Source organism: Coffea arabica, chromosome 10e (assembly GCF_036785885.1).
Source record: "Coffea arabica cultivar ET-39 chromosome 10e, Coffea Arabica ET-39 HiFi, whole genome shotgun sequence".
Taxonomy (NCBI): Eukaryota; Viridiplantae; Streptophyta; class Magnoliopsida; order Gentianales; family Rubiaceae; genus Coffea; species Coffea arabica.
The window spans coordinates 46,462,981-46,487,718 of NC_092328.1; the positions used below are offsets into that span (position 1 = coordinate 46,462,981).

The window sequence follows — 24,738 nt, forward strand, 5'->3', positions numbered from 1 at the left end:
TAAAATGAGCAAAAGTCATCCTGGCTTTGGTAAAAAAAAGGTGGCAATATTAATTACATTTCAAAATTGACTGCTGCGATAACTAATTCGATGGCTACTCCATGGTCAACGTTTGGACCCTTCCTGCCAGCACATAGCCCTTTTTGGATGCACATTTTTTTTCTCTAGGTAATATAATCTCCCAACTCATTTCTTTACAAATGCACCTTTAATCACCACCAAAAGGTGTGGACATGATCTTTACCCTAGAAAACTATTCACCGACAGGCAAATTGACGTCAGAAATACTAAGAGGAATTCTAGTTTCCTTCGGGTTCATGCCATTTTGTACCCTTCAACTGTAACTCGATTTCTAAACTGTAATTTGTGACATTATAGTCCTTAAACTATGAAACCCTTCTTACTCAAGTATAATGGTTAATACAATACCCGTGACTAGACAAGTATGAAGCAACCATAACAAAAACAAATGCAAAATTCGAGAAAAGAAAGAAGTTTCGCGACCAAAGTATGTATCAAGGCATGGTACAGAAATAAAAGTGTCAAAATTAAGAGTTTAGGGATGAAAAAGAATCAAAATATAGTTTAGGGATTGATTTGTCTCAATTAGAGTTTAGATGTCAACTAAGAAGAGAGATAGAGTTGAAGAGTAGAATATAGATATAACAGTTCAATTATTGATATCAACGAGACAATGACAACTTTGGATTATTACCAACCTCTTCTTGATGGGAAAAGGAAATAGAGAAGAAAGTCGGGCCTGGTCTAAGCCTGTTTCGGAGGCAAAACAACATTATGAAATCACCGGCATTCACACAAATATGTCAAAGTCACCGGCATGCTAAGTTGCAAAATTTATACAAACACTGAATAATATATTGTTCTTAAAATTTTTGTTTAAGATTTAACAATTAGAGCACGGTACACGAATTAGCAATATTAAATAATGAATGTTCACGATTGATAAAGTTATCAAAGTACAGTTTGAGGGCAACCCATTCCAACGTGTACAAGATGTTTAGCCTTTGAAAAGTTAATTAGAGAAGGTGACGAGATTTTACTAGGCTTACATCTTCTAGGCCTCGAGAGTAAAAAATGAAGGCCTCTGAGGGCTATAAAAAGGGGGCTAGATGTTGCCTAGAAGCATATCAGCCTCATACCACATTTTGTAGCAATGGGGAGCAAAGCAAAAGCAATGGGGTCTAGGCTGACTCCTCTTTTTACCACCGTTTTAGTGGTATTTGTTGCTCTTGGCTTGCCTTCAGAAACTGCAGCTGATTACGACAAGTATTCACCTCCTCCTCCTCCTTACCATTATTACTCACCACCACCTCTTGTGCATTCACCTCCACCATCGCCAGTTTATAAGTCACCCCCACCACCTTACCATTATTCCTCACCACCACCTCCAGTGCATTCACCTCCACCACCACCGATTTACAAGTCACCTCCACCACCTCCTCCAGTCTACAAGTCCCCACCACCACCTTACCATTATTCCTCACCACCACCTCCAGTGCATTCACCCCCACCACCACCAGTTTACAAGTCTCCGCCACCACCTCCTCCAGTTTACAAGTCTCCACCACCACCTTACCATTATTCCTCACCACCACCTCCAGTGCATTCACCCCCACCACCACCAGTTTACAAGTCTCCGCCACCACCTTACCATTATTCCTCACCACCACCTCCGACGCATTCACCTCCACCACCACCGGTTTACAAGTCACCTCCACCACCTCCTCCAGTTTACAAGTCCCCGCCACCACCTTACCATTATTCCTCACCACCACCTCCAGTGCATTCACCCCCACCACCACCAGTTTTTAAGTCTCCGCCACCACCTTACCATTATTCCTCACCACCACCTCCTGTGCATGCACCTCTACCACCAATTTACAAGTCACCTCCACCACCTCCTCCTCCAGTTTACAAGTCTCCACCACCACCTTACCATTATTCCTCACCACCACCTCCAGTGCATTCACCCCCACCACCACCAGTTTACAAGTCTCCGCCACCACCTTACCATTATTCCTCACCACCACCTCCGACGCATTCACCTCCACCACCACCGGTTTACAAGTCACCTCCACCACCTCCTCCAGTTTACAAGTCCCCGCCACCACCTTACCATTATTCCTCACCACCACCTCCAGTGCATTCACCCCCACCACCACCAGTTTACAAGTCTCCGCCACCACCTTACCATTATTCCTCACCACCACCTCCAGGGCATTCACCCCCGCCACCACCAGTTTACAAGTCACCGCCACCACCTCCTCCTGTTTATAAGTCCCCTCCACTACCTCATCATTATTCCTCACCACCACCTCCAGTGCATTCACCCCCACCACCACCAATTTATAAGTCTCCCCCACCGCCTCCCCCAGTATATAAGTCACCACCACCACCTCCTCCAGTATACAAATCACCTCCACCACCTCCTCCAGTTTACAAATCTCCACCACCACCAATTTATAAATACAAGTCTCCTCCACCACCTCCTCCAGTTTACAATTCCCCACCACCACCAATCTACAAGTCTCCACCTCCACCCTACCATTACCACTACAATTCTCCTCCTCCTCCTCCTCATCACTACTAAGCAATTGTATCCAAGTTTTTGAGGTAATAATGCTAAACCAATATATTAACTTTCGCATGATAAACTTTATCTCTATCAAGACAAACTGCCATGTGCATCATGCCAAATACGTACACTTAGATCCATGAAAATGACTAGTAGAAGGTTTTCTTAAGAACCAAGGAACAGCATTAGTATTCCCTCCGTTTCCAAAACTTGTGTATTAAATAGATTAATGAATTGTTTAACATGCTTATCTACTTGAAAATGCACAATACCCATAACCCACTGAAATTTTTGCAGGTAAAGGGGAAGAGAATCTGTGTTTGAGAGCTTCATAAAGATGTTGAAGAATAAGAATAAAAGCCCAATGCGAGGATGTTTTCAAGTTTTTCTATGTTTCCACTTTAATTTGTAAATTGAATTTTTCGACTCAATTAATTCCCTGTTTGTGGGGTACGTATTGTTTTACGTACCATGCCGTACATGTTTGTAAGGATTTCTATCCTATTGGCAAAAGTCGGTTCCATACAATTAATAAATTCATTTCACTTCTATTGGCTCTACTATTTATGCATGGTACGACATTTTTTCTCTCTTTCCCTTATATTTTGCCTTTAATATTATTGAGTCAATATTAATAATGGGCCTTTTTCTTAAAATTATACTATTATACATAGGTAGTTTGGTCTAACGCTAAATTCATGTTTGTCTTTCTTTTATTCCCTTTACATCTCAAAGTATACTATAGTTTGTGATCATTGTGGTGATGATATTACCAGCTGGTACTTATAGTTTAAGGCAGAGACATGATATTAACAACTATCTCATTGAAACATAAGGAAAAATCATGACAAGTGTGAGTCTTGGTTAATGCACAATTTGTTAGTGGAATTTATATTTATAAAACTCAAAAAAAAATTTTGACAACGCTATTACTAATTAATTAAGGACTTTATTGCTATAACTTATCGCTTACTAGTTTAAACTATAAATGATCTCAATACTTTTCTCCATGATGTCGATTTCTTTAGACTACGAAAGGGAAAAATTAGTGACATATCCCTTACTGATTACAACATCAGCAAAAATTAGTTATAAACTTTTCCGGTGGTTTTAAATCCCTCGGGCACTAAGATTTTTTGCACATCGAGTGAATGAAGGAACATAGGCAATTCGTTCAGCATACCAAGTCCTTGTTTAAGATGCAAGTACTAAAATGCATCCTCTTCATTAATTTGGGAAATTGCCATAGTTTTTTTTTAAGCATTTTGATTTTTTACATGATTCAAAATTTTCTTATTGGATACAATCACTTTGTATCAAGAACACATTTTCAATCATCTTTTTTATCTTCTCAATAAGAAAATAAAAATTTATTCATGCTTTTCTAACATATCCAATCATTGATCTGAAAAATAAAGAATTAAAAAAAAAATACATTTTCAATCATTGCTTACAGGGCAACTTCCCCATGTGAACCTCTTCAAACAAAGCTAATAATATGAAGGAACATCTAAATACACTTTTGCCCTAAAGACTGGTTGCCTTGGGGTCAAAATTTAACCTTCGGGAGTATAATTACCCTGCCAAATTTATTATTTTTTTATGGGTATATAGTTCCAATTTTTCCTCCTGTTAAGCTTATAAATATATTATCACCCAGAAAATAAAGGAATCTTGAATACTAACATGTCCATTGACTTGAGTTGTCATCAATTCGGCTACTTCGGCCAATCTAATTCACACTAGCTAGAGAAAATGGAGATAAAGGCACATAGAAAATTATATGTAATATTGATTGGTAGTAACCACCTTGTATTGATCCCACTATTGTGAAAAAAAATTATAAAAAATTAGCAAAATTTAAAAGAACAAATTAAATTTATTCGTACAAATCAGTCAAAGAAGTAGTATTTTAAAGACCATGATGAAATTAATACTTTCAAGGTCTCTATTAGGAAGACTTCCTTTGTTGGTGAAACTACACTAGGCACAGTTATATGCCTAATTTCCTTGCCTTAAGCTGGGTGCAGATGTTTATATTACAAATAGATGGTATCAAAAAATTGTTGTAATCACGTCTGTTCTTTTTTTCTTCCTTAATTTTTTTTCTTTATTCTCGTGACTTCAAAAATACGAACTCAAGAAATTGGCTGCTCAATCAGTACATCATACAGGCTTCGACATTAAGGTATAACTTCACAACTAGAGCCAATAGAAATCGTCAAATGATTTTTTGACATCCAATTTAAGCAATAAATTTTGTTTTCATTTCATAACATATAATAGTACTACTTCATGGGAGATTTTATAGTTTCTTTAGGGTATCATACCTACAATTGATATTTGTCATTGGATAGTGAAAGAAGTGTTAATGACTGTAAGATTAACTATTGTTAAATATTGAAAATTTAAACTATTTATCTTTATTGAGAGATACAACTTAAAGAATCCTGTTTTTCATAGAATTTTCTCTGTTTTTCATCATCTGTAGACATAAACTTTCCACGGTTGATGTACTATAAGGAAATTTTGCCTATACAATGTGATAGCATTTTTTCAAAAAGATCGACAAGATGGAAAATTGCCCCCTTGAACGGAAAAAATCATGATCTTTCCTCAAACTAGTCTACTTGTCAATTCTTTAAAAAAGAATACTCGCTCCTAAGCATAGCCTGTTCATCTACACTGTCCCGAAGAATTCTATAAAGTTAGGCAAAACTAGACAAGTTGACAGGTATAATCAGACCCAAGATCAGGAACAAGCAGTTGCACATTTCAAAATTCGCTGCTGCAACAACTAATTTGATGACTTACAACACTAAATGTAATTTTCACGTTACATAATAGATTGATATCTATGTTCTTTAAATTATCATAATAATACTCTTAATTAAATTTAACTGATAAAAAGTGTGAAACTAGTAAGGAATAAATAATGGTGATAATGTACTTAATAATTTAACAACAGCACCATCAGAATTTGAGCTTTGTATCTATAAATTCCACGAATAAATAGCTTCATCAAATCAAGATTTACACTTTTCATAATGTTAAGTTTCCTTGACTTTCAATGAGATATTTATTAGTACCATGCTTCGGTCTTAAACAATGATCACAAACGATAGCATCCTTTGAGTTGAAAAGGGAAGTAGTGAAAAAGAGAAGTATAAAATACAATTAGCATTCCCTCAAATTGTAGAAAGTTAGGTAGCATTATAGACAAGTTGATAGCCGTAATTATACTAAAAATCAGGCAAAAGCCAGCAATTTTACATTTCAAAATTCACCTATTCAATAACTAATTCGATGGCTTGCTACATGGTCAAAATTCACCACATATCCCTTTCCTCAATCAGGGGCTTCTACAATTACCAGTTCCAATTGTATGGTATAGTTCCAATTACCAGTTCCTCAATCGTTCCGTCAATTAACTGCACCATACAATCTAACCTGCAATTGTATGAACCCCAATCTCGCTTCCTAATCCACCATTTTTCTCTAGGTAATAATCTCCCTTCTAATTTCTTCACAAAATGCACCTTTCATCACCTCCAATAGCGTCGACATGATCTTTACCCTAGAAGACTATTCACCGACTCTCAATTGACGTCAGAAAATCTAAGAGTAATTCTACTTTACCCTAAGATTGATATCAACTAGACAATGACAATTTAGAATTATTACACGCCTGTTCCTAATAGGAAAAAGAAATAGAGAAGAAAGTACAGGCCTGGTCTAATTTCTTTTCAAAGGCAATACAACATTACGAAATCAAGCATTCATTCATACAAATATTTCCTAGTCACCGATTTGCGGAGTAGAAAAGTTTATACAAAAACTTAATATTATATTGTTTAAGAGTTAACAATTTAGAGCTTAATCCTGATACTAGCATAATTACCTAATGAATCGCGATTGTCAAATAAATTTACAGTTTGAGGAAAACCCATTCTAACGTGTACAAGTCAAAAACGTTTGTGTTGAGGTTTGGTTACGATACCTTCCTATTATTTAAAATCTCTCACATAATCTCCTTGTACTTTGGACTAAACTCGAACGTGAAAGGAAATCCCAAAACCATATTGGGCATGAATTCACACATAATAGACCCAAAAAAAGGCAGCGGAGACTGGTGGAGAGATTTGAGGAATAGACGCAGACGGAAAAGCAACAAATTTTGGCCGAAAAACGGTCACTTTCATGGTTAATTTTTCTACTCTCTAATTGTACTTACCAAATGCAACAGTGAAATTGTAATATAAGCTGAAGATGGAGTTTGATACGTGAAAAGAATTTTTTTATAAATTTTATTTTGACCCATAATGTTATCTTTAGATACATAAAATATTTTAAAATTTTGATTTTTGCCCAGTTAACTTTTGGTAAACAAAAAATGCTCATGTTTAAAAAACCGGAAATAAAATAAAACAAGAAATGAAAGAAATAAGAGGGTAGCATAGACATTTTGGATTTTTCCGTTAATTTGGATGATTTCCATCCACATTCTAATTTAATCCAAAACACAAAGGAATTATATGGAGATTTTTAAATAATGACGGAGTTTCGTGATTGAATCCCAAACCACAAGGGGATTTACTATGAATGTTCACGATTGATAAAGTTATCAAAGTACAGTTTCAGGACAACCCATTCCAACGTGTACAAGATGTTTAGCCTTTGAAAAGTTAATTAGAGAAGGTGACGAGATTTTACTAGGCTTACATCTTCTAGGCCTCGAGAGTAAAAAATGAAGGCCTTTGAGGGCTATAAAAAGGGGGCTAGATGTTGCCTAGAAGCATATCAGCCTCAGACCACATTTTGTAGCAATGGGGAGCAAAGCAAAAGCAATTGGGTCAAGGCTGACTCCTCTTTTTACCACCGTTTTAGTGGTATTTGTTGCTCTTGGCTTGCCTTCAGAAACTGCAGCTGATTACGACGACTATTCACCTCCTCCTCCTCCTTACCATTATTCCTCACCACCACCTCTAGTGCATGCACCTCCACCACCTCCTCCAATTTACAAGTCCCCGCCACCACCTTACCATTATTCCTCACCACCACCTCCAGTGCATTCACCTCCACCACTTCCTCCAGTTGACAAGTCTCCGCCACCACCTTACCATTATTCCTCACCACCACCTCCTGTGCAAGCACCTCCACCACCAATTTACAAGTCACCTCCACCACCTCCTCCAGTTTACAAGTCTCCACCACCACCTTACCATTATTCCTCACCACCACCTCCAGTGCATTCACCCCCACCACCACCAGTTTACAAGTCTCCGCCACCACCTTACCATTATTCCTCACCACCACCTCCTGTGCATGCACCTCCACCACCAATTTACAAGTCACCTCCACCACCTCCTCCAGTTTACAAGTCTCCACCACCACCTTACCATTATTCCTCACCACCACCTCCAGTGCATTCACCCCCACCACCACCAGTTTACAAGTCTCCGCCACCACCTTACCATTATTCCTCACCACCACCTCCGACGCATTCACCTCCACCACCACCGGTTTACAAGTCACCTCCACCACCTCCTCCAGTTTACAAGTCCCCGCCACCACCTTACCATTATTCCTCACCACCACCTCCAGTGCATTCACCCCCACCACCACCAGTTTACAAGTCTCCGCCACCACCTTACCATTATTCCTCACCACCACCTCCTGTGCATGCACCTCCACCACCAATTTACAAGTCACCTCCACCACCTCCTCCTCCAGTTTACAAGTCTCCACCACCACCTTACCATTATTCCTCACCACCACCTCCAGTGCATTCACCCCCACCACCACCAGTTTACAAGTCTCCGCCACCACCTTACCATTATTCCTCACCACCACCTCCGACGCATTCACCTCCACCACCACCGGTTTACAAGTCACCTCCACCACCTCCTCCAGTTTACAAGTCCCCGCCACCACCTTACCATTATTCCTCGCCACCACCTCCAGTGCATTCACCCCCACCACCACCAGTTTACAAGTCTCCGCCACCACCTTACCATTATTCCTCACCACCACCTCCAGGGCATTCACCCCCACCACCACCAGTTTACAAGTCACCGCCACCACCTCCTCCTGTTTATAAGTCCCCTCCACCACCTCATCATTATTCCTCACCACCACCTCCAGTGCATTCACCCCCACCACCACCAATTTATAAGTCTCCCCCACCGCCTCCCCCAGTATATAAGTCACCACCACCACCTCCACCAGTGTACAAGTCTCCGCCACCTCCAGTCTACAAGTATAAGTCACCACCACCTCCTTCCCCAATTTACAAGTCACCACCACCACCTCCTCCAGTATACAAATCACCTCCACCACCTCCTCCAGTTTACAAATCTCCACCACCACCAATTTATAAATACAAGTCTCCTCCACCACCTCCTCCAGTTTACAATTCCCCACCACCACCAATCTACAAGTCTCCACCTCCACCCTACCATTACTACTACAATTCTCCTCCTCCTCCTCCTAATCACTACTAAGCAATTGTATCCAAGTTTTTGAGGTAATAATGCTAAACCAATATATTAACTTTCGCATGATAAACTTTATCTCTATCAAGGCAAACTGCCATGTGCATCATGCCAAATACGTACACTTAGATCCATGAAAATGACTAGTAGAAGGTTTTCTTAAGAACCAAGGAACAGCATTAGTATTCCCTCTGTTTCCAAAACTTGTGTATTAAATAAATTAATGAATTGTTTAACATGCTTATCTACTTGAAAATGCACAATACCCATAACCCACTGAAATTTTTGCAGGTAAAGGGGAAGAGAATCTGTGTTTGAGAGCTTCATGAAGATGTTGAAGAATAAGAATAAAAGCCCAATGCGAGGATGTTTTCAAGTTTTTCTATGTTTCCATTTTAATTTGTAAATTGAATTTTTCGACTCAATTAATTCCCTGTTTGTGGGGTACGTATTGTTTTACGTACCATGCCGTACATGTTTGTAAGGATTTCTATCCTATTGGCAAAAGTCGGTTCCATACAATTAATAAATTCATTTCACTTCTATTGGCTCTACTATTTATGCATGGTACGACATTTTTTCTCTCTTTCCCTTATATTTTGCCTTTAATATTATTGAGTCAATATTAATAATGGGCCTTTTTCTTAAAATTATACTATTATACATAGGTAGTTTGGTCTAACGCTAAATTCATGTTTGTCTTTCTTTTATTCCCTTTACATCTCAAAGTATACTATAGTTTGTGATCATTGTGGTGATGATATCATACCTACAATTGATATTTGTCATTGGATAGTGAAAGAAGTGTTAATGACTGTAAGATTAAATATTGTTAAATATTGAAAATTTAAACTATTTATCTTTATTGAGAGATACAACTTAAAGAATCCTGTTTTTCATAGAATTTTCTCTGTTTTTCATCATCTGTAGACATAAACTTTCCACGGTTGATGTACTATAAGGAAATTTTGCCTATACAATGTGATACCATTTTTTCAAAAAGACAAGATGGAAAATTGCCCCCTTGAACGGAAAAAATCATGATCTTTCCTCAAACTAGTCTACTTTTCAATTCTTTAAAAAAGAATACTCGCTCCTAAGCATAGCCTGTTCATCTACACTGTCCCGCAGAATTCTATAAAGTTAGGCAAAACTAGACAAGTTGACAGGTATAATCAGACCCAAGATCAGGAACAAGCAGTTGCACATTTCAAAATTCGCTGCTGCAACAACTAATTTGATGACTTACAACACTAAATGTAATTTTCACGTTACATAATAGATTGATATCTATGTTCTTTAAATTATCATAATAATACTCTTAATTAAATTTAACTGATAAAAAGAACACATATCAATACATAAAAGTGTGTAACGTGAATGTTATATTAGTGTATTGCAGGAGACCTATAGTCTCTTCACATCTCTTCCTGCACATATCAATTCGTTTCCTCTAGATAATAATCTTCCGACTCATTTATTTACAAATGCACCTTTTATGTTTTATTACCTCCAAAAGCCTTTACAGGGTCTTTACCCTAAAAATCAATTCACCGACTCGCATTTGATATCAGAAATTCTTATGACGAATTCTACTTTACTCAAAGATTGACTGTTAATAATGAGACAACGACCATTTTGTATTATTACACCGTCCTTCTTGATAGGTAAAAGAAATAGTGAGGAAAGCGGGTCCGTATATGGTCTTTTATTCATAGATAATACAACATTACGCCATCGAGCATTCACACAATATTTCAAAGTCATTGCATGCCTAAGGCCTTGCTTGATAATCCAATTCCATATTTAAATTTAATGGATTCAAATCTTAACACATTCAAATCGTTTGATAACCAAAAATTGAACATCTAAATTAATTAAATGACACTGAATTTTCTAGGTAAAATTTACTCCCAAAATTAAGTGATAAGCTATACACTTATCACTGAATGTGATATGCACTTAAATGTATTAGATTAATATTTAACAATTCAATAATTTAATGGATTCAAATTTTAGATTTCAGATTTCAGTTTTACGAAACACACCCTAAGCTGCAAAATAATACCAAAACTTGTTATTATATAGCTTGAGATTAAAAAATTAAGAGCATAATTCTCAACCTAACACAATTGAATAATGAATATTCACGATTGTCAAATCTATCAAAGTACAATTTGAGGACAAACCCATTCCATGATTCCAACGCGCACACGATTTTTAACTTTTCTAAAGTTGTCGAGAGCTGTTAAAAGAGATTTTCCATGTTTATATCTTCCAAGTCTTGGGAGTAAAAAATGAAGCCACTGAGTGCTATAAAAAGGGGGCTAGAGGCTGCCTAGAAGTAGGCATGGCCATGGTTCCACTTGGAACCGGGAACCGGACCGGAACCGAACCGTTTGGAACCGGACCAGAACCGGAACCAGAACCGTGGAACCAGAACCGTAGTAGAACCTTGGATAAAGGTTCCGGTTCTGGTTCTCTAAAAAATAGAACCAGAACCAGAACCGCCGGTTCCAGAACCGTTAAAAAATTTAAAAATAATTAATATAAAAAATAATAAAAGTAGAGGCATCATGATGACCAAGGTCATCATGATGCCACCACAATTTTTGCTCTCAATTTTTGCTCTCGGGGGCTCCTCCTGACTTGCACAAAGGTCCTCAGGCTCTCAACGGAAGAAAGAAACAAAGCAAAGGATAGAAAAAAAACAAGAAAGGTGGCTGCCTGCTAAATTTGACAAATTGGGGGTTAGGGTGAATTACAAGTTTACAACGTTACAATTCAACGTTGTAATTTTGTCCAAATTTTCAATACAACGTTACAAATTTGGAACGTTACAATACAACGTTCCAAATTTTTAATTTCATTTTGTCCTATAAATAAGACTTGAAATTTTATTTTCTACTACACCAAAATCAATCTTCTCTCTTCCATCTCTAAACTACTCTCAATTTCTTCATCTATTATCTATTTATTATTTCGTACTTTGTAGAATAATAATAAAATTAAAATATGATATTTATTTTGTATTTATTTTTTACATTTTATTTAAAATTTTAAATATATTGTTATATTCGTATTAAAATTGGTAAGGATAAGAAATTAAATAAAATTGTATATAACCATACGGAACCGGAACCGGAACCAGAACCAGAACCAGAACCATAAGGAATCGAAATCAGAACTATGCGGTTCTGGTTCTACCTTTTTGAAGAACCAGAACCGCCGGTTCTGGAACCAGAACCAGAACCATCTTATATGGTGCGGTTCTGGTTCTATCTCTTTGAAGAACCAGAACCGGCGGTTCTGGAACCAGAACCGTTGGTTCTGGAACCGTGGCCATGCCTACCTAGAAGCATATCAGCCTAAAACAAGAATTTGTAGTAACAATGGGGAGCAAAGCAAAAGCAACGGGGTCTAGGCTGACTCCTCTTCTTACCACTGTTTTAGTGGTATTTGTTGCCTTTGGCTTGCCCTTGGAAACTGCGGCTGATTATTACAAGTATTCATCTCCTCCTCCTCCTCCTTACCACTATTCTTCACCACCACCTCCAGTGTATTCACCTCCACCGACCCCTGTTTATAAGTTACCCCCACCATCTCCTCCAGTTTACAAGTCCTCACCACCACCTTACCACTACTCACCACCTCCGGTGTATTCACCTCCACCATCACCAGTTTACAAGTCACCACCACTACCCCCACCGGTATACAACTCCCCGCCTCCACCAGTGTACAAATACAAGTCACCACCACCACCTCCTCCAGTTTACAAATCTCCACCGCCACCAGTTTACAAGTACAAGTCACTCCCACCACCTCCTCCGGTATACAAGTCTCCTCCGCCACCTGTTTACGAGTACAAGTCTCCTCCACCACCTCCTCCAGTGTACAAGTCCCCACCACCTCCAGTTTACAAGTACAACTCACCACCACCTCCTCCCCCAGTTTACCAATCTCCACCACCACCAGTTTACAAATACAAGTCACCACCACCTCCTCCCCCAGTTTACCAGTCTCCACCTCCACCCTATCATCACTACTACGGTTCTCCTCCTCCTCACCACTACTAAGCAAGTGCATCTAAGTTTTGAGGTAATAATACCTATCCAAAACTTTATCAACACAAACTGTCATGTATATCATGCTAAGGACGTACACTTGATCCATGAAAATGACTAGTAGAAGATTTTTTTTAAGAATCAAAGAAATACATTATTTTTTCGGTCTGTTTTCAAGAATTTGATCAGTATACAGATTAAAGAGTGTTTTTTTCTTTTTTAACTTGCTTATCAACTTAGAAATGCACATAGCTGAAAGCCAACTGAATATTTGCAGGCAAAGGAGAAGGCAATCGGTGTTTGAGACCTTCATGAAGATGCAGAAGAATAAGAATAAAAGCCCAATGCGACGATGATTTCAAGTTTCTACGTTACCATTTCAACATCTAAATTGACTTTAGCTCCTGAGTTCCATGTTCATGGGGTTTGTACCGTTTTACGTGCCATGCAGTACATGCTTGTAAGGCTTTCTGTCCTGTTGGCAAACCGCAGGTCCATATAATAAATGAATACTATTTATATTACGACACTTTTCTCTCTTTCTCTTATATTTTGTCTTTAATATTGTTGATCATTTTTTTTTATCAAAAGTATCAAATGCTTAGGTAATTTGGTCTAATGCTAATTGTATTACTTTTATTTTTCACCTACTTCCCTTTTCAACTCAAAGGATGCTATAGTTTGTGATCATTGTTTAAGACCGAAGCATGATACTAATAAATATCTCATTGACAGTCAAGGAAACTAACATTGTGAAAAGTGTAAATCTTGATTTCATGAAACTATTTATTCGTGGAATTTAGAGATACAAAACTCAAATTGTGACGGTGTTGTTGGTAAATTATGAAGGACATTATCACCATTATTTTTCCCTTACTAGTTTCAACTGCAATGATCTAAGAGTAATTCTACTTTACCCTAAGATTGATATCAACGAGACAATGACAATTTAGAATTATTACACGCCTCTTCTTAATAGGAAAAATAAATAGAGAAGAAAGTCAGGCCAGGTCTAATTCTTTTTCAAAGGCAATACAACATTACGAAATCAAGCATTCATTCATACAAATATTTCATAGTCACCGGTTTGCTGAGTAGAAAAGTTTATACAAAAACTTAATATTATATTGTTTAAGAGTTAACAATTTAGAGCTTAATCCTGATACTAGCATGCTTATCTAATGAATCGCGATTGTCAAATAAATTTACAGTTCGAGGAAAACCCATTCTAACAAGTGTGTGTTGAGGTTTGGTTATGATACCTTCCTATTATTTAAAAACTCTCACATAATCTCCTTCCACTTTGGACTAAACTCGAACGTGAAAGGAAATCCCAAAACCATATTGGGCATGAATTCACACATAATACTTAATAGACCCAAAAAAGGCAGCGGAGACTGGTGGAGAGATTTGAGGAATAGAAGCAGACGGAAAAGCAACAAATTTTGGCCGAAAAACGGTCACTTTCATGGTTAATTTTTCTACTCTCTAATTGTACTTACCAAATGCAACAGTGAAATTGTAATATAAGCTGAAGATGGAGTTTGATACGTGAAAAGAATTTTTTTATAAATTTTATTTTGACCCATAATGTTATCTTTAGATACATAAAATATTTTAAAATTTTGATTTTTGCCCAGTTAACTTTTGGTAAACAAAAAATGCTCAGGTTTAAAAAACCGGAAATAAAATAAAACAAGAAATGAAAGAAATAAGAGGGTAGCATAGACATTTGGATTTTTCCGTTAATTTGGATGATTTCCACCCACATTCTAATTTAATCCAAAACACAAAGGAATAATGTGGAGATTTTTAAATAATGACGGAGTTTCGTGATCGAATCCCAAACCACAAGGGGATTTACTATATTTTACTCTTAAATTTTGGTTTCATCTCATACAAGAGTACTATTTCACTATCTGCATGTAGACAAAGACTTTCTATGGTTGATGTACTATAGGAAAAATCTGCCATACAATGTGATAGTATTTTTTCAAAAACACAAGATGGAAAATTGCCCCCTTAAACGTGGAAATTCATGATCTTTCCTCGAACTAGTCTACTTGTCAATTCTTGAAAAAAGAATATTCACGCCTAAAACAGGGCCTCTTCATCTGCACTGTCCCGCAGAATTCTAAAAAGTTAGGTAAACTCTATAAACAAGTTGATAGGCACAATACTACCCAAGATCAAGTACAAGTAGTTGTACATTCACTGCTGCAATAACTAATCTGATGACTTACAAACACTTCATGGTCAATCTTTGAATGGTAATGAGTCTTTTGTTATGCGTTAGTGTGCACCCTCTAATGGATTGATACTTATACTCTTTAAATTATCATGATAATACCCTTAATTAGATTTAACTCTTAAAAAGAATATATATTAATACACGAGAGTATGTAACCTGAATTGTTACTTATACATTAGTGTATAATAGAATGGCAAGCTTTATGGTGGTCATTGAACAACTTATAGGAGAAATAGTCCTATAAGCTGTTCAATGACCAATCACAACTTGCTAATTGGATGAAAATCTATTTTCCAGATTCTAATGAGAGTTATGAATTTACCAGTAAAATTGCAAAAGCAACTGCAGGACTGAGAATTCTAACCATAAGCAAAGTGTGCATGCTTGACCAGTTTTGGTCACTGCATGCAACTTTTAAAAACTTTCAGCTATCACTTCTTCCGTACCAATAAAATTTTGCAGCATGTAAAGAAGAGTTTCTCAAGAAAACAGACACACAATCTATACAAAAGTATGGAGTACAATCTTTCTCAAGTCCGAAATTTGCAACCAAAATATTACAAAAAAAAGTAAACTTTAACATCATAAATATTCTTACCACCTCCAGTGCATTCGCCCTCACCACCACCAGTTTACAAGTCACCCCCACCACCTTACCACTATTCCTCACTGCCACCTCCAGTGCATTCACCTCCACCACCACCTGTTTATAAGTCACCTCCACCACCTTATCATTATTTGTCACCACCACCTGCAGCGCTTTCACCTCCACCATCACTAGTTTACAAATCACCACCACCATCTTCCCAGTGTACAAGTCCCCTCCACCACCTGTTTACAAGTCTTCGCTGCTATCTCCCCCAGTATATAAGTCATCCCTACCACCGCCTCCACTGTACAAGTCTCTGCCGCCACCAATCTACAAGTACAATTCACCACCACTCCCGCCTCCAATTTACAAGTCCCTACCACCACCTATTTACAAATACAAGTCTCCCCCACCAACTCCTCCGATATACAAGTCATCTCCACCGCCTCCTCCAATTTATGAGTCTCCTTGTCCACCAGTTTACGAGCACAAGTCTCATCCACCGCTTCCTCCAGTATATAAGTCACCACCACTATCTCCTCCAATGTACAACTCTCCACCACCGCCTATTTACAAATTTCCACCTCCTCCAGTTTGCAATTCCCCACCGCCTTCTCCAGTTTACAGTTCCCCACCTTCATCCAACCATTATACAAGTCTCCACCTTCATCCAACCATTACTACTATAATACTCCTCCTTCTCCTTCACATTACTAAGGAATTGCATCCAAGTTTTGAGGTAATAACGCGTAACCAGTATAAACTTTTGTATGATAAACCTTATCCCTATCAACACAAACTGCCATGTGTATCATGCTAAGTACATACGCTTAGATCCATGAAAATGACTAGTAGAAGGTTATCCTAAGAACCAAGGAACATTAGTTTTCCCTCTGTTTCCAAAAACTTGTGTTTGTTTAACATGCTTATCAACTTGGAAACGCGCATTGCTGTTAGCCAACTAAAATTTTGCAGGCAAATTGGGAAGAGAATCAGTGTTTGAGCGGTTCATGGAAGATTAAGAATAAAAGCCCAATGCGAGGATGTTCTCAAGTTTTTTAATGTTTCCGTTCTATTTTGTAAATTGATTTTTGTGAATTAATTAATTCCCTATTTGTGGGGTTCGTGTTGTTTTACCTACCATGCCGTACATGTTTGTAACGATTTTTATTGCAAAACGCCGGTTCCATAAAATAACTGTATTCATTTCGTGTCTTTTGAGTAAACTTCTAATGGTTCTACTACTTATTTTACGACATTTTTTTTCTCTCATTCTCTTACATTTTTTGTTTAATATTATTGATAATTTTTTTAACAAAAAAGGTTGATATACTTAGGTAGTTCAATAGTTTGGTCTAATCCTAACTTCAGGTTTGTCTTGTCTTTTATCTCTACATACCTTTTCAACTCAAAGGATGCTACTATAATTTGTGATCATTGTAGTGGTGATATTCCAAGCTATTACATATAATTTAAGGCAGAGATATGATCCTAGCAAGTATCTCACTGAGACATTAGGAAACATCATGAAAAGCATATTTCCTGAATTAGTGCAACTAATTCTTAGTGGCATTTATAGTTAAAAAATTCAAATTTTTGAGATTCTATTACTGATTAATTAAGGACGTTATCACTATTTTTTTATTATCACCATTATTTACCCCACATACTATAAGATTTTCTAGGCCACAAAAAAAGACGTGGACCGATGTTTAGTTATGTACAAAAGTTCCAAGTTGCGGTTGACCGCCTTGCCAACATTGGTGCGGACTCAGGAACATGTCAGGAATTAGCTTTGATACGATGTCGTTTATGAAAAATTGTATGATTAAGGGCAAGAAATCAACGCATAAGTAAGATGGCATCGTAAGGTTAAGAATCAGACGAATTACAGCTTAAATAGGACGGCGTCGTTTAGCTAACAGAATAAGAAATTAGTTAGTCAGTTATCCTTGCCTATTTGTACTGATGTAATTGGTGGAGTTGGTTATGACTTGGAATAACAGAATTTGTTTCTCTCTCTCTTTCCCCAAATTTTCCCTCTCAATCTTCTCTCTCTCTCGCCTGATGATTCTTTCCCAAACTCTGATTTCCCTTCTCTCTCATCAATTCTCTAAGATTTAGGTCAGGATCCTGACAAATTGGTATCAGAGCTCCGATCCTTGGACGGAGCTTTTGAACCAGTAGTTGCAGGTTACTACCATTTTCAACATTCCTTCAAACGAGGTGACTCCATGGCCGAAAGCACCAGATTCAAGACTCTAGAGGAGCAAATCAAGAAACTGGAACTTAGGCTCCAAGAAGTCATGGAATGATTGCAAGGTTCTCAGTTGCAGCAGCAGCAGATGAGGAATGAGCTTCGTACTGAACTTGCAGAGAACAACAAGAAGATGGAAGGACTGATAGCTGAGATGAAGCAAGAATTTAGTACTTTCATGAAGGCAATGATGAATAAGGAAAAGGTGGTTCCAGATGAAGATAGACCAAGAACAGAACAAATATCATTGCTGCCAACACCACCACTAAGTCAGAGGCTGCAGATTGGATTAGAAAACAACAGGACAACAAGAAGAGAAGCAGGTAAAATTCTGATACTGAATCCTCCAAAAATTGATCTGCTTTTATTTGCGGGGGATAATCCAAGGGAATGGATACGGAAGTGTAATAAATACTGCTTGAATTACCAAATTTCGGAAGATCATAAAGTAGAAGTCATAGAAATGTACCTGGAAGTAAGGATGTAATCAAGCCGAGCTGCTCGCGAGCTCGGTCAAAAGCTTGACTCAATCTCGGGTTGACAGAGTTCGAGTCGAGTTCGAGCTGCTCAATAAGCTAAACGAGTCGAGTTCGATCATCCAAAAGCGATGCTCGAAGGTTCGTCGAGACTTATCGAGCCTTTTAATTTTAATTATTTAATATATTATTATTATAAAATTATTCTTATACCCAAAAGAGTTGTTGAATTTACGAAATGTTTCAAATCGTATAAAATTTTAAAAGGGCAACAATGTCTTTTCGCACAAAAATTATCAAGAAAATAAAATTTAGTAACTCGAACTCGACCGAGCTCGATAAGGCTCGATTGACTTGAGCCCATGCGAGTCGAGCTCAAGTATTGCAAGCAAGCTTCGAGTTTGAGCTCGAGCTCCAATAATACTACTCACTCGAGCTCGAGCACCTTTCTTGTATGTCGAGTCGAGCTTGAGTATGGCGATACTCGAGTTTGACTCGACTCGATTACAGCCCTACCTAGAAGGAAGGGCTGACAACTGGTTCCAGGGAGTCAAGTTAGAAAGACCAGGAATAACATGGACAATGTTTGAAGAACTACTATACAAAAGATTTGATAATAGGAGTGGAAAGGATGTGGTTGAGGAATTTAACAAACTGCAACAGACAAGAAAGGTGGAAGAATACCAAGAAAAGTTTGAAGAGCTTAAAACTCTCATGATGGTTAAGAATCCATACCTAGATGAGAAGTATTTTGTATCTAGTTTCATCAGTGGACTCAAGGATGAAATTAAAACAATGATAAGGATGCTGAGGCCTGCGACATTTTCAGAAGCATTTGAAATGGCCATATTACAGGAGAATGCTTTGAGGTTTCATACCAGATCCTCCAAGGAAACTTGGAGAACTGCTCCTGAGAGCAGATTTGGGATTTCCAGGAATTCCTCACAGCAGCAAGTCCACAGTGCATAATATAGAATGCATTCCCCCAACAACTTCAGAAACACTCCATTCAAAGGCAAACCAATTGTTAGCACAGAACCAGAGCCTAGGAGGATCTCAGCTCAGGAGCTATCGTGAGAACCCGAAAATTTTCTTAATTTCTAGGCATTATTTTATTTCTTTGCATACATTTTCTATATTTTCTTTATTATATTAATTTTCTAGATATTTTATAAGTGAATATAGTTTTTAAAATCATTTTTCTAGTATAAGTTAGTTCATGCGATATTAATAGTGAATACTGGACATGGGACTCGCTAATGCATTAAGTGCGATAAATTCGGCCAATTAGATTAAGTTTTGCATAAAGGGATTAAGTTATTAGGTGTTATGAGATAATTAGAGGTAACATAGATGGATTAACCATGGAGAGCCAAGAAAATAGGTTTAAACATAAAAGGTGCCACGTGTCGCGAAACTAGTGGAAATTGGACTTTGATCAATGGTATCTTACTTTCCTAAACCTCAATTTTGACCCAAAATCATCTCCATTTTCTTCCTTCTTGGCCGAGCTTCTTGAGAGGAGAGAAGAGAGAAACCTTCAACCTTTGTCTTCCATTTCTTGCTTACATCTTAAAATCCAACCACTAAAATCTCAAATTTGTCCATAAAAGTGACTTGCTAAAGAAGGTTAAAGGCATTGGTAGAGTGATTAGTGAAGGGAAAGCCCTAAGCTACCTTATCTCTTGTGGTTTTAAGGTACTTTGTCAAAAAATTCCCTCTTTGTTCTTAATAATGGTAAATTAGTGGGTTTTAGTGGCTAAATATGCTATTTTGTGAAAGATTTCATGGTTTGAGATAGAGTTAGATAAATTTTAGATTTTATTGGTGATTTTTCTGTCCTTATATGATAATTATTGGTTGACCTTAGAATGATAGCTTGATATGGTGTAAAATTAAGCTTTTATATGTTAGTTGTGGTTGTTTGCGAAAAATTTCAGTTTGTAGAACAAAATTTCAGTTTTAGGGTTTCCAAATTAGGGCTTTACTATGGTTGGTTGTTGAGCTCTTAATTGGCTAAGATTGAAGGGTATTGTAACCCTAATGAGGTGTATTGAATAGCCTATGATTTGTATGTGTACTTGTGGTTGTTTTGGATGAATGTAAAGGGTTGTTGGTAGGATGGAAAATGTGAAATTTAAGGGGGAAATGCTGTCCAAAGTTTGAGGATATTGGGCTTCTTTGAGTTTAGATTGAGATTGGGTAGAATGAAAGGTTTTGGGGTTGTTTATGCTTTTAACACCAAATGTTCTTTATTTTTATTTCTTAGTTATATTGGGTCTTGCACTAGTAGTTCATTGAAGAGGTATACAACCCGTGTTCGAGTCTCAATTGTTGTTTCTTGCTTGTTTATAGGACGCGCCGGTGATCCAAAGCATACATCGGACGGAAATTTGTGAACTTGCTTTGCTTGAACTGGTGAGTGTACCATTGCATGATTTAATGCTTAAATGGTTGTTTGTACTCGAACCTTTGGACTGAATAACTGTGAACATTGTTTATACTGCATGAGACGAGAGTGTATTTTATCACTCTCGTTCTCTTATCCGTGTGACTATTTACTGTATAACAGTGAATCTGTACCTGTGCATGGTTTGATATCGTTGGAGGCTTGTATCCAACGACTTTACAGTGATATCTGAGCTCAAACCTCATTGGTCGTTAATCGAATCGAGCCGGCAAGGGTGTGGTCGATTAAATAACGAACTATGGGTTTACTGTTTGTCGAGTGGAGTGTTGTCTTCTCGCCCTTGTGGTATACTCGAGTATTACCCTACTGTTACTGTGAGGTGTTCGGGTCCGGTAAGGGTGTGTATGGTAGACGGAATTTGGGGTAAAGTGGAGTCTACGGACGTGATTACTTGCAAATGTTGACAGAGGGTCAACGGGTTCAAATCAAGTGGTAAAAAGGAAAAATTGGCACTTGAGTGCCATCCGTATCCTTTTATTCCACGTTAAAATAGGGTGCTCCTTGGTATTTAAATGAACTCTCTAGGATTGTTTAAGGTGTACTTCTGTGATTCCTAATTACCTGACTTGTTGGTACCTCATTGGGCGTAAACTCACTCTCGTTATCTTTGTTTTCCTTACAGGAACAACTTTTAGAACCATGATTTTGAGAAGCGAGTTGAGCTACTTAGATATACTTTTATTCTGTTGTATAGCTCTTCGGTAGTTGGAAATCCTAAATGTATTTCGATCCAATGTTCCCTTTTGATTTGTAATCATACCAACGTGTGTCTATAAAAGTATTTCTTATGTTTATGTGGTATATATTTCCTTGGTATTGTACATTCACTAGTGTTGGATGAAGTACTTGTACTTGTTTGGGTTGCGAACGAGTGCGAAAGTTGCACAAGGAAAGAAAAAAAAAATTCGGCGGGAACAGTTCTTGGCCGGATCAAGCCGAATTTGTAGGGGTTTTTGATCCGGCCAGGAATCCGGCCGGATATCTGGCCCGATCTAGCTAGGATTGTAACGTGACAGTTACTGTTCATTTTCAGTTTTGTTTTCATTTTTCGTTATTCGTGGTCGTCGAAACGTTTGAGCGCTATAATATCATTCGGAACGGTTTAGCCCGTGTGTGTTTGACTTAGTAGTCCTGACGAGAGTTGGGCAGGCAGTCTGCTAACCCTTAAGGTACGCCCTGGGGAAAGGTGGGATTGTCACAGTTGGTATCAGAGTCTAGATTAGAACTGACTGGAGGAAATTAGGCATTTGCTTTTAGTATTTGTAGGGATTGTATTAAGGTGCCGTTAAGTGTGATTACCTTGTTTAAGATTTAAACCTTCGCTATCCTTGTAGGTTATGGCCGGAACAACTAGAAAGGGCGGAGGTGAGCCGTCCAAGAGGCGATTTCGAGTTATAGATTACGTGGAGAGGCCGGGAGGACCGATTCGGCATTGAAGCACTGCGTGTCGGACTCGGCGTTGTCTTCGATGCCAGAACTACTCCTATATCGATCATGTGGTCGTGGCCGTCCTTGATGAGAGGAGAAGGCTTAGGCGAACCACCGCTCGGGACCAAACCGAGATGGCGAGATTGAGGGGCATCACGTGGATGCAAGCAAACCAAATTCACGAATTTTAAGGGGATGTCGCTTTGGAACAAGAGAGAACCGATGCTCTTAGAGAGCAATTGCGCGTGGCTACTGACCGCCTTACAAGGGTGGTCAGGGAAATTCGAGACCAGTCTGGGGGCATCATTAACGAGTGCGAGGCGCTAGTCCAGGAGGTGATTGGCGCTAACGTACAGGTGGAGGTTCCAGGCGGCGAGATACCTAGAGAAGGGAACACGCCTAGTTCTAGCCATGGGGGCGAGTCCGTGGGCTCAGTTGGGAACTAGGTTAGAGTTCTTTCGAGCTATGTTTTGATCCCATGTGAAAGACAGTTAGGGGAAGCTCTTAGTGAGCTACTTTTGTATTTTGAGCCTAGTTTTGTATATTGTACTTTTGGATGACCCCACTACTTTTATGGGATTACTTTTGTGTATATTTGACTGACTGCTACTGTATGACTTGTTTGATACCCTGTGTGTTATATGCATCGATGCTTTTATCTGGTGTTTTATCTATTGCTTCAATACTGTATTTGTGCCTCGACCCTAGATCGATTAAACCAATAGAAAGTACTCGTAGTAGACGAGGTTGTGGACGTGGAATTAGGCAACTCTCGACCGAAGGAGGTAATCGGGAACCCATGCCTAAACCAAATCCTTAGCCTAGAATCGACCCTAATGCTCAGGTAGTAGCTGCTATTCAGTGAATGACTGATCTGTTGGCCCACGTAGTGAAACACCAAGGCCAACATTCTATGCATCAACCTGAAAACCCTGCCAATAATATAGAGGGTGAGGATAGAATTCTCGAAAGATTTCAAAAGTTCTCCTCACCAAAATTTCTTAGAGGACCAGATCCCGATGCGGCCAAAAGGTGGTTGAAAAAGATGATAGACATATTTGCGGCTTTACACTATACGGAGGAGAGACAGGTCACTTTTGCTGTCTTTCAGTTGGAGGGGACCGCCCGTTCTTGGTGGAACGTGATTCGAACAATGTGGGAAAGAGAGCAAACACCAAGGACGTGGGTAAATGTCATGAGAGAGTTCAATGCGAAGCACTTTTCACCTTTAGTTCAGGAAAAGAAGGAGGACGAGTTTATTAGGTTTCACCAGTGAGTTCAAACGGTAGCCGAGTATGAGAGCCAATTTATTAGACTATCTAAGTTCGCCCCTGAACTTATCATAACTGAGCAAAGGAGGGTGCGACGATTTATTCAGGGGCTAAATATGGAAATTCAAAAGGATCTGGCGGTAGCCCAGATTAATACATTTAATGGGGCGGTGGAGAAAGCACTGCGAGTTGAAAATGCGAGACTCCAAGTTAGAAACTTTCAGGTGAGGAAACGGGGATTTCCTGAAAATAATTCAGGGCAAGGTGAGAAAGGTAACCCTCCCAAGTTTGAAAGGGGGACCGAAGGAGTGAGACTTCCGGGAGTGTCACAAGGAATCTCGCCAAGGGGTGGTCCAGTTGGACGAGGCCAACAGAGAAGTGCCTCACAGGAAAGCTCAGCCTCTGTTTCTCGGCGGCCTTGTAGATATTGTGGGAAACCAAACCACACGGAGGACAACTGCTGGAGGAAGGAAAGAAAATGCTTACGCTGTGGGAGTGCGGAGCATCAAATTACTAACTGTCCGATTTTTCCTCGAGAAGCGAGAGTAACTCCGCAATCATCAAAGGCCAACTTCGGGCAATCTAAGGTGGATGAGACGAGACAAAAGATGCCAACTCGGGTATACTCCCTTGAGCAACGTCAAGTCCCTGACTCATCTGAGATCGTGGAAGGTACAATCCCTGTCTTCCACCGTCTAGTAAGGATTTTGATAGAGCCCGGTGCTACTCATTTCTTTGTTAACCCCGATTTTATGTGCCGTATTGATATAAAACCTGTTAACTTGCCTTATGACTTGAAAGTTAGTACTCCTACGGGGACCAACTTTTGATCACTAGTATGT

General features: G+C 38.6%; 2 protein-coding genes across 3 annotated transcripts; both read left to right on the plus strand.

Moving 5' to 3' along the window:
- Positions 1-1,164: 1,164 nt before the first annotated feature.
- LOC140015481 (uncharacterized) lies at positions 1,165-9,633 on the plus strand. 2 transcript variants are annotated; one of them, XM_072068097.1, is made up of 4 exons: positions 1,165-2,321; positions 7,595-8,815; positions 8,906-9,122; positions 9,382-9,633. In XM_072068097.1, exons 1-3 carry the CDS (start codon positions 1,175-1,177, stop codon positions 9,097-9,099), a joined length of 2,562 nt encoding a protein of 853 aa, XP_071924198.1. In that variant the 5' UTR covers positions 1,165-1,174; the 3' UTR covers positions 9,100-9,122; positions 9,382-9,633. The 2 variants fall into 2 exon arrangements, with proteins under 2 accessions (XP_071924198.1, XP_071924197.1); XM_072068096.1 differs by lacking the exons at positions 7,595-8,815; positions 8,906-9,122; positions 9,382-9,633 and adding an exon at positions 2,894-3,145 and having other exon boundaries at positions 1,165-2,634.
- Positions 9,634-12,470: 2,837 nt separating this feature from the next.
- On the plus strand, positions 12,471-13,531 carry LOC113711574 (uncharacterized). Its single transcript, XM_072068102.1, has 2 exons — positions 12,471-13,188; positions 13,432-13,531. Exon 1 carries the CDS (start codon positions 12,483-12,485, stop codon positions 13,164-13,166), a length of 684 nt encoding a protein of 227 aa, XP_071924203.1. The 5' UTR covers positions 12,471-12,482; the 3' UTR covers positions 13,167-13,188; positions 13,432-13,531.
- Positions 13,532-24,738: the final 11,207 nt, after the last annotated feature.

Bases quoted from the DNA above. Each gene is read 5' to 3' on its own strand.
- LOC140015481 (XM_072068097.1), top strand. From the start codon at position 1,175: ATGGGGAGCAAAGCAAAAGCAATGGGGTCTAGGCTGACTCCTCTTTTT. The intron at 2,322-7,594 runs ATTCCTCACCAC...TAGTGCATGCAC, and splicing joins CCCTCCACTACCTCATCATT to CTCCACCACCTCCTCCAATT. The intron at 8,816-8,905 runs CTCCACCAGTGT...CACCACCACCAC, and splicing joins ATATAAGTCACCACCACCAC to CTCCTCCAGTATACAAATCA.
- LOC113711574 (XM_072068102.1), top strand. From the start codon at position 12,483: ATGGGGAGCAAAGCAAAAGCAACGGGGTCTAGGCTGACTCCTCTTCTT.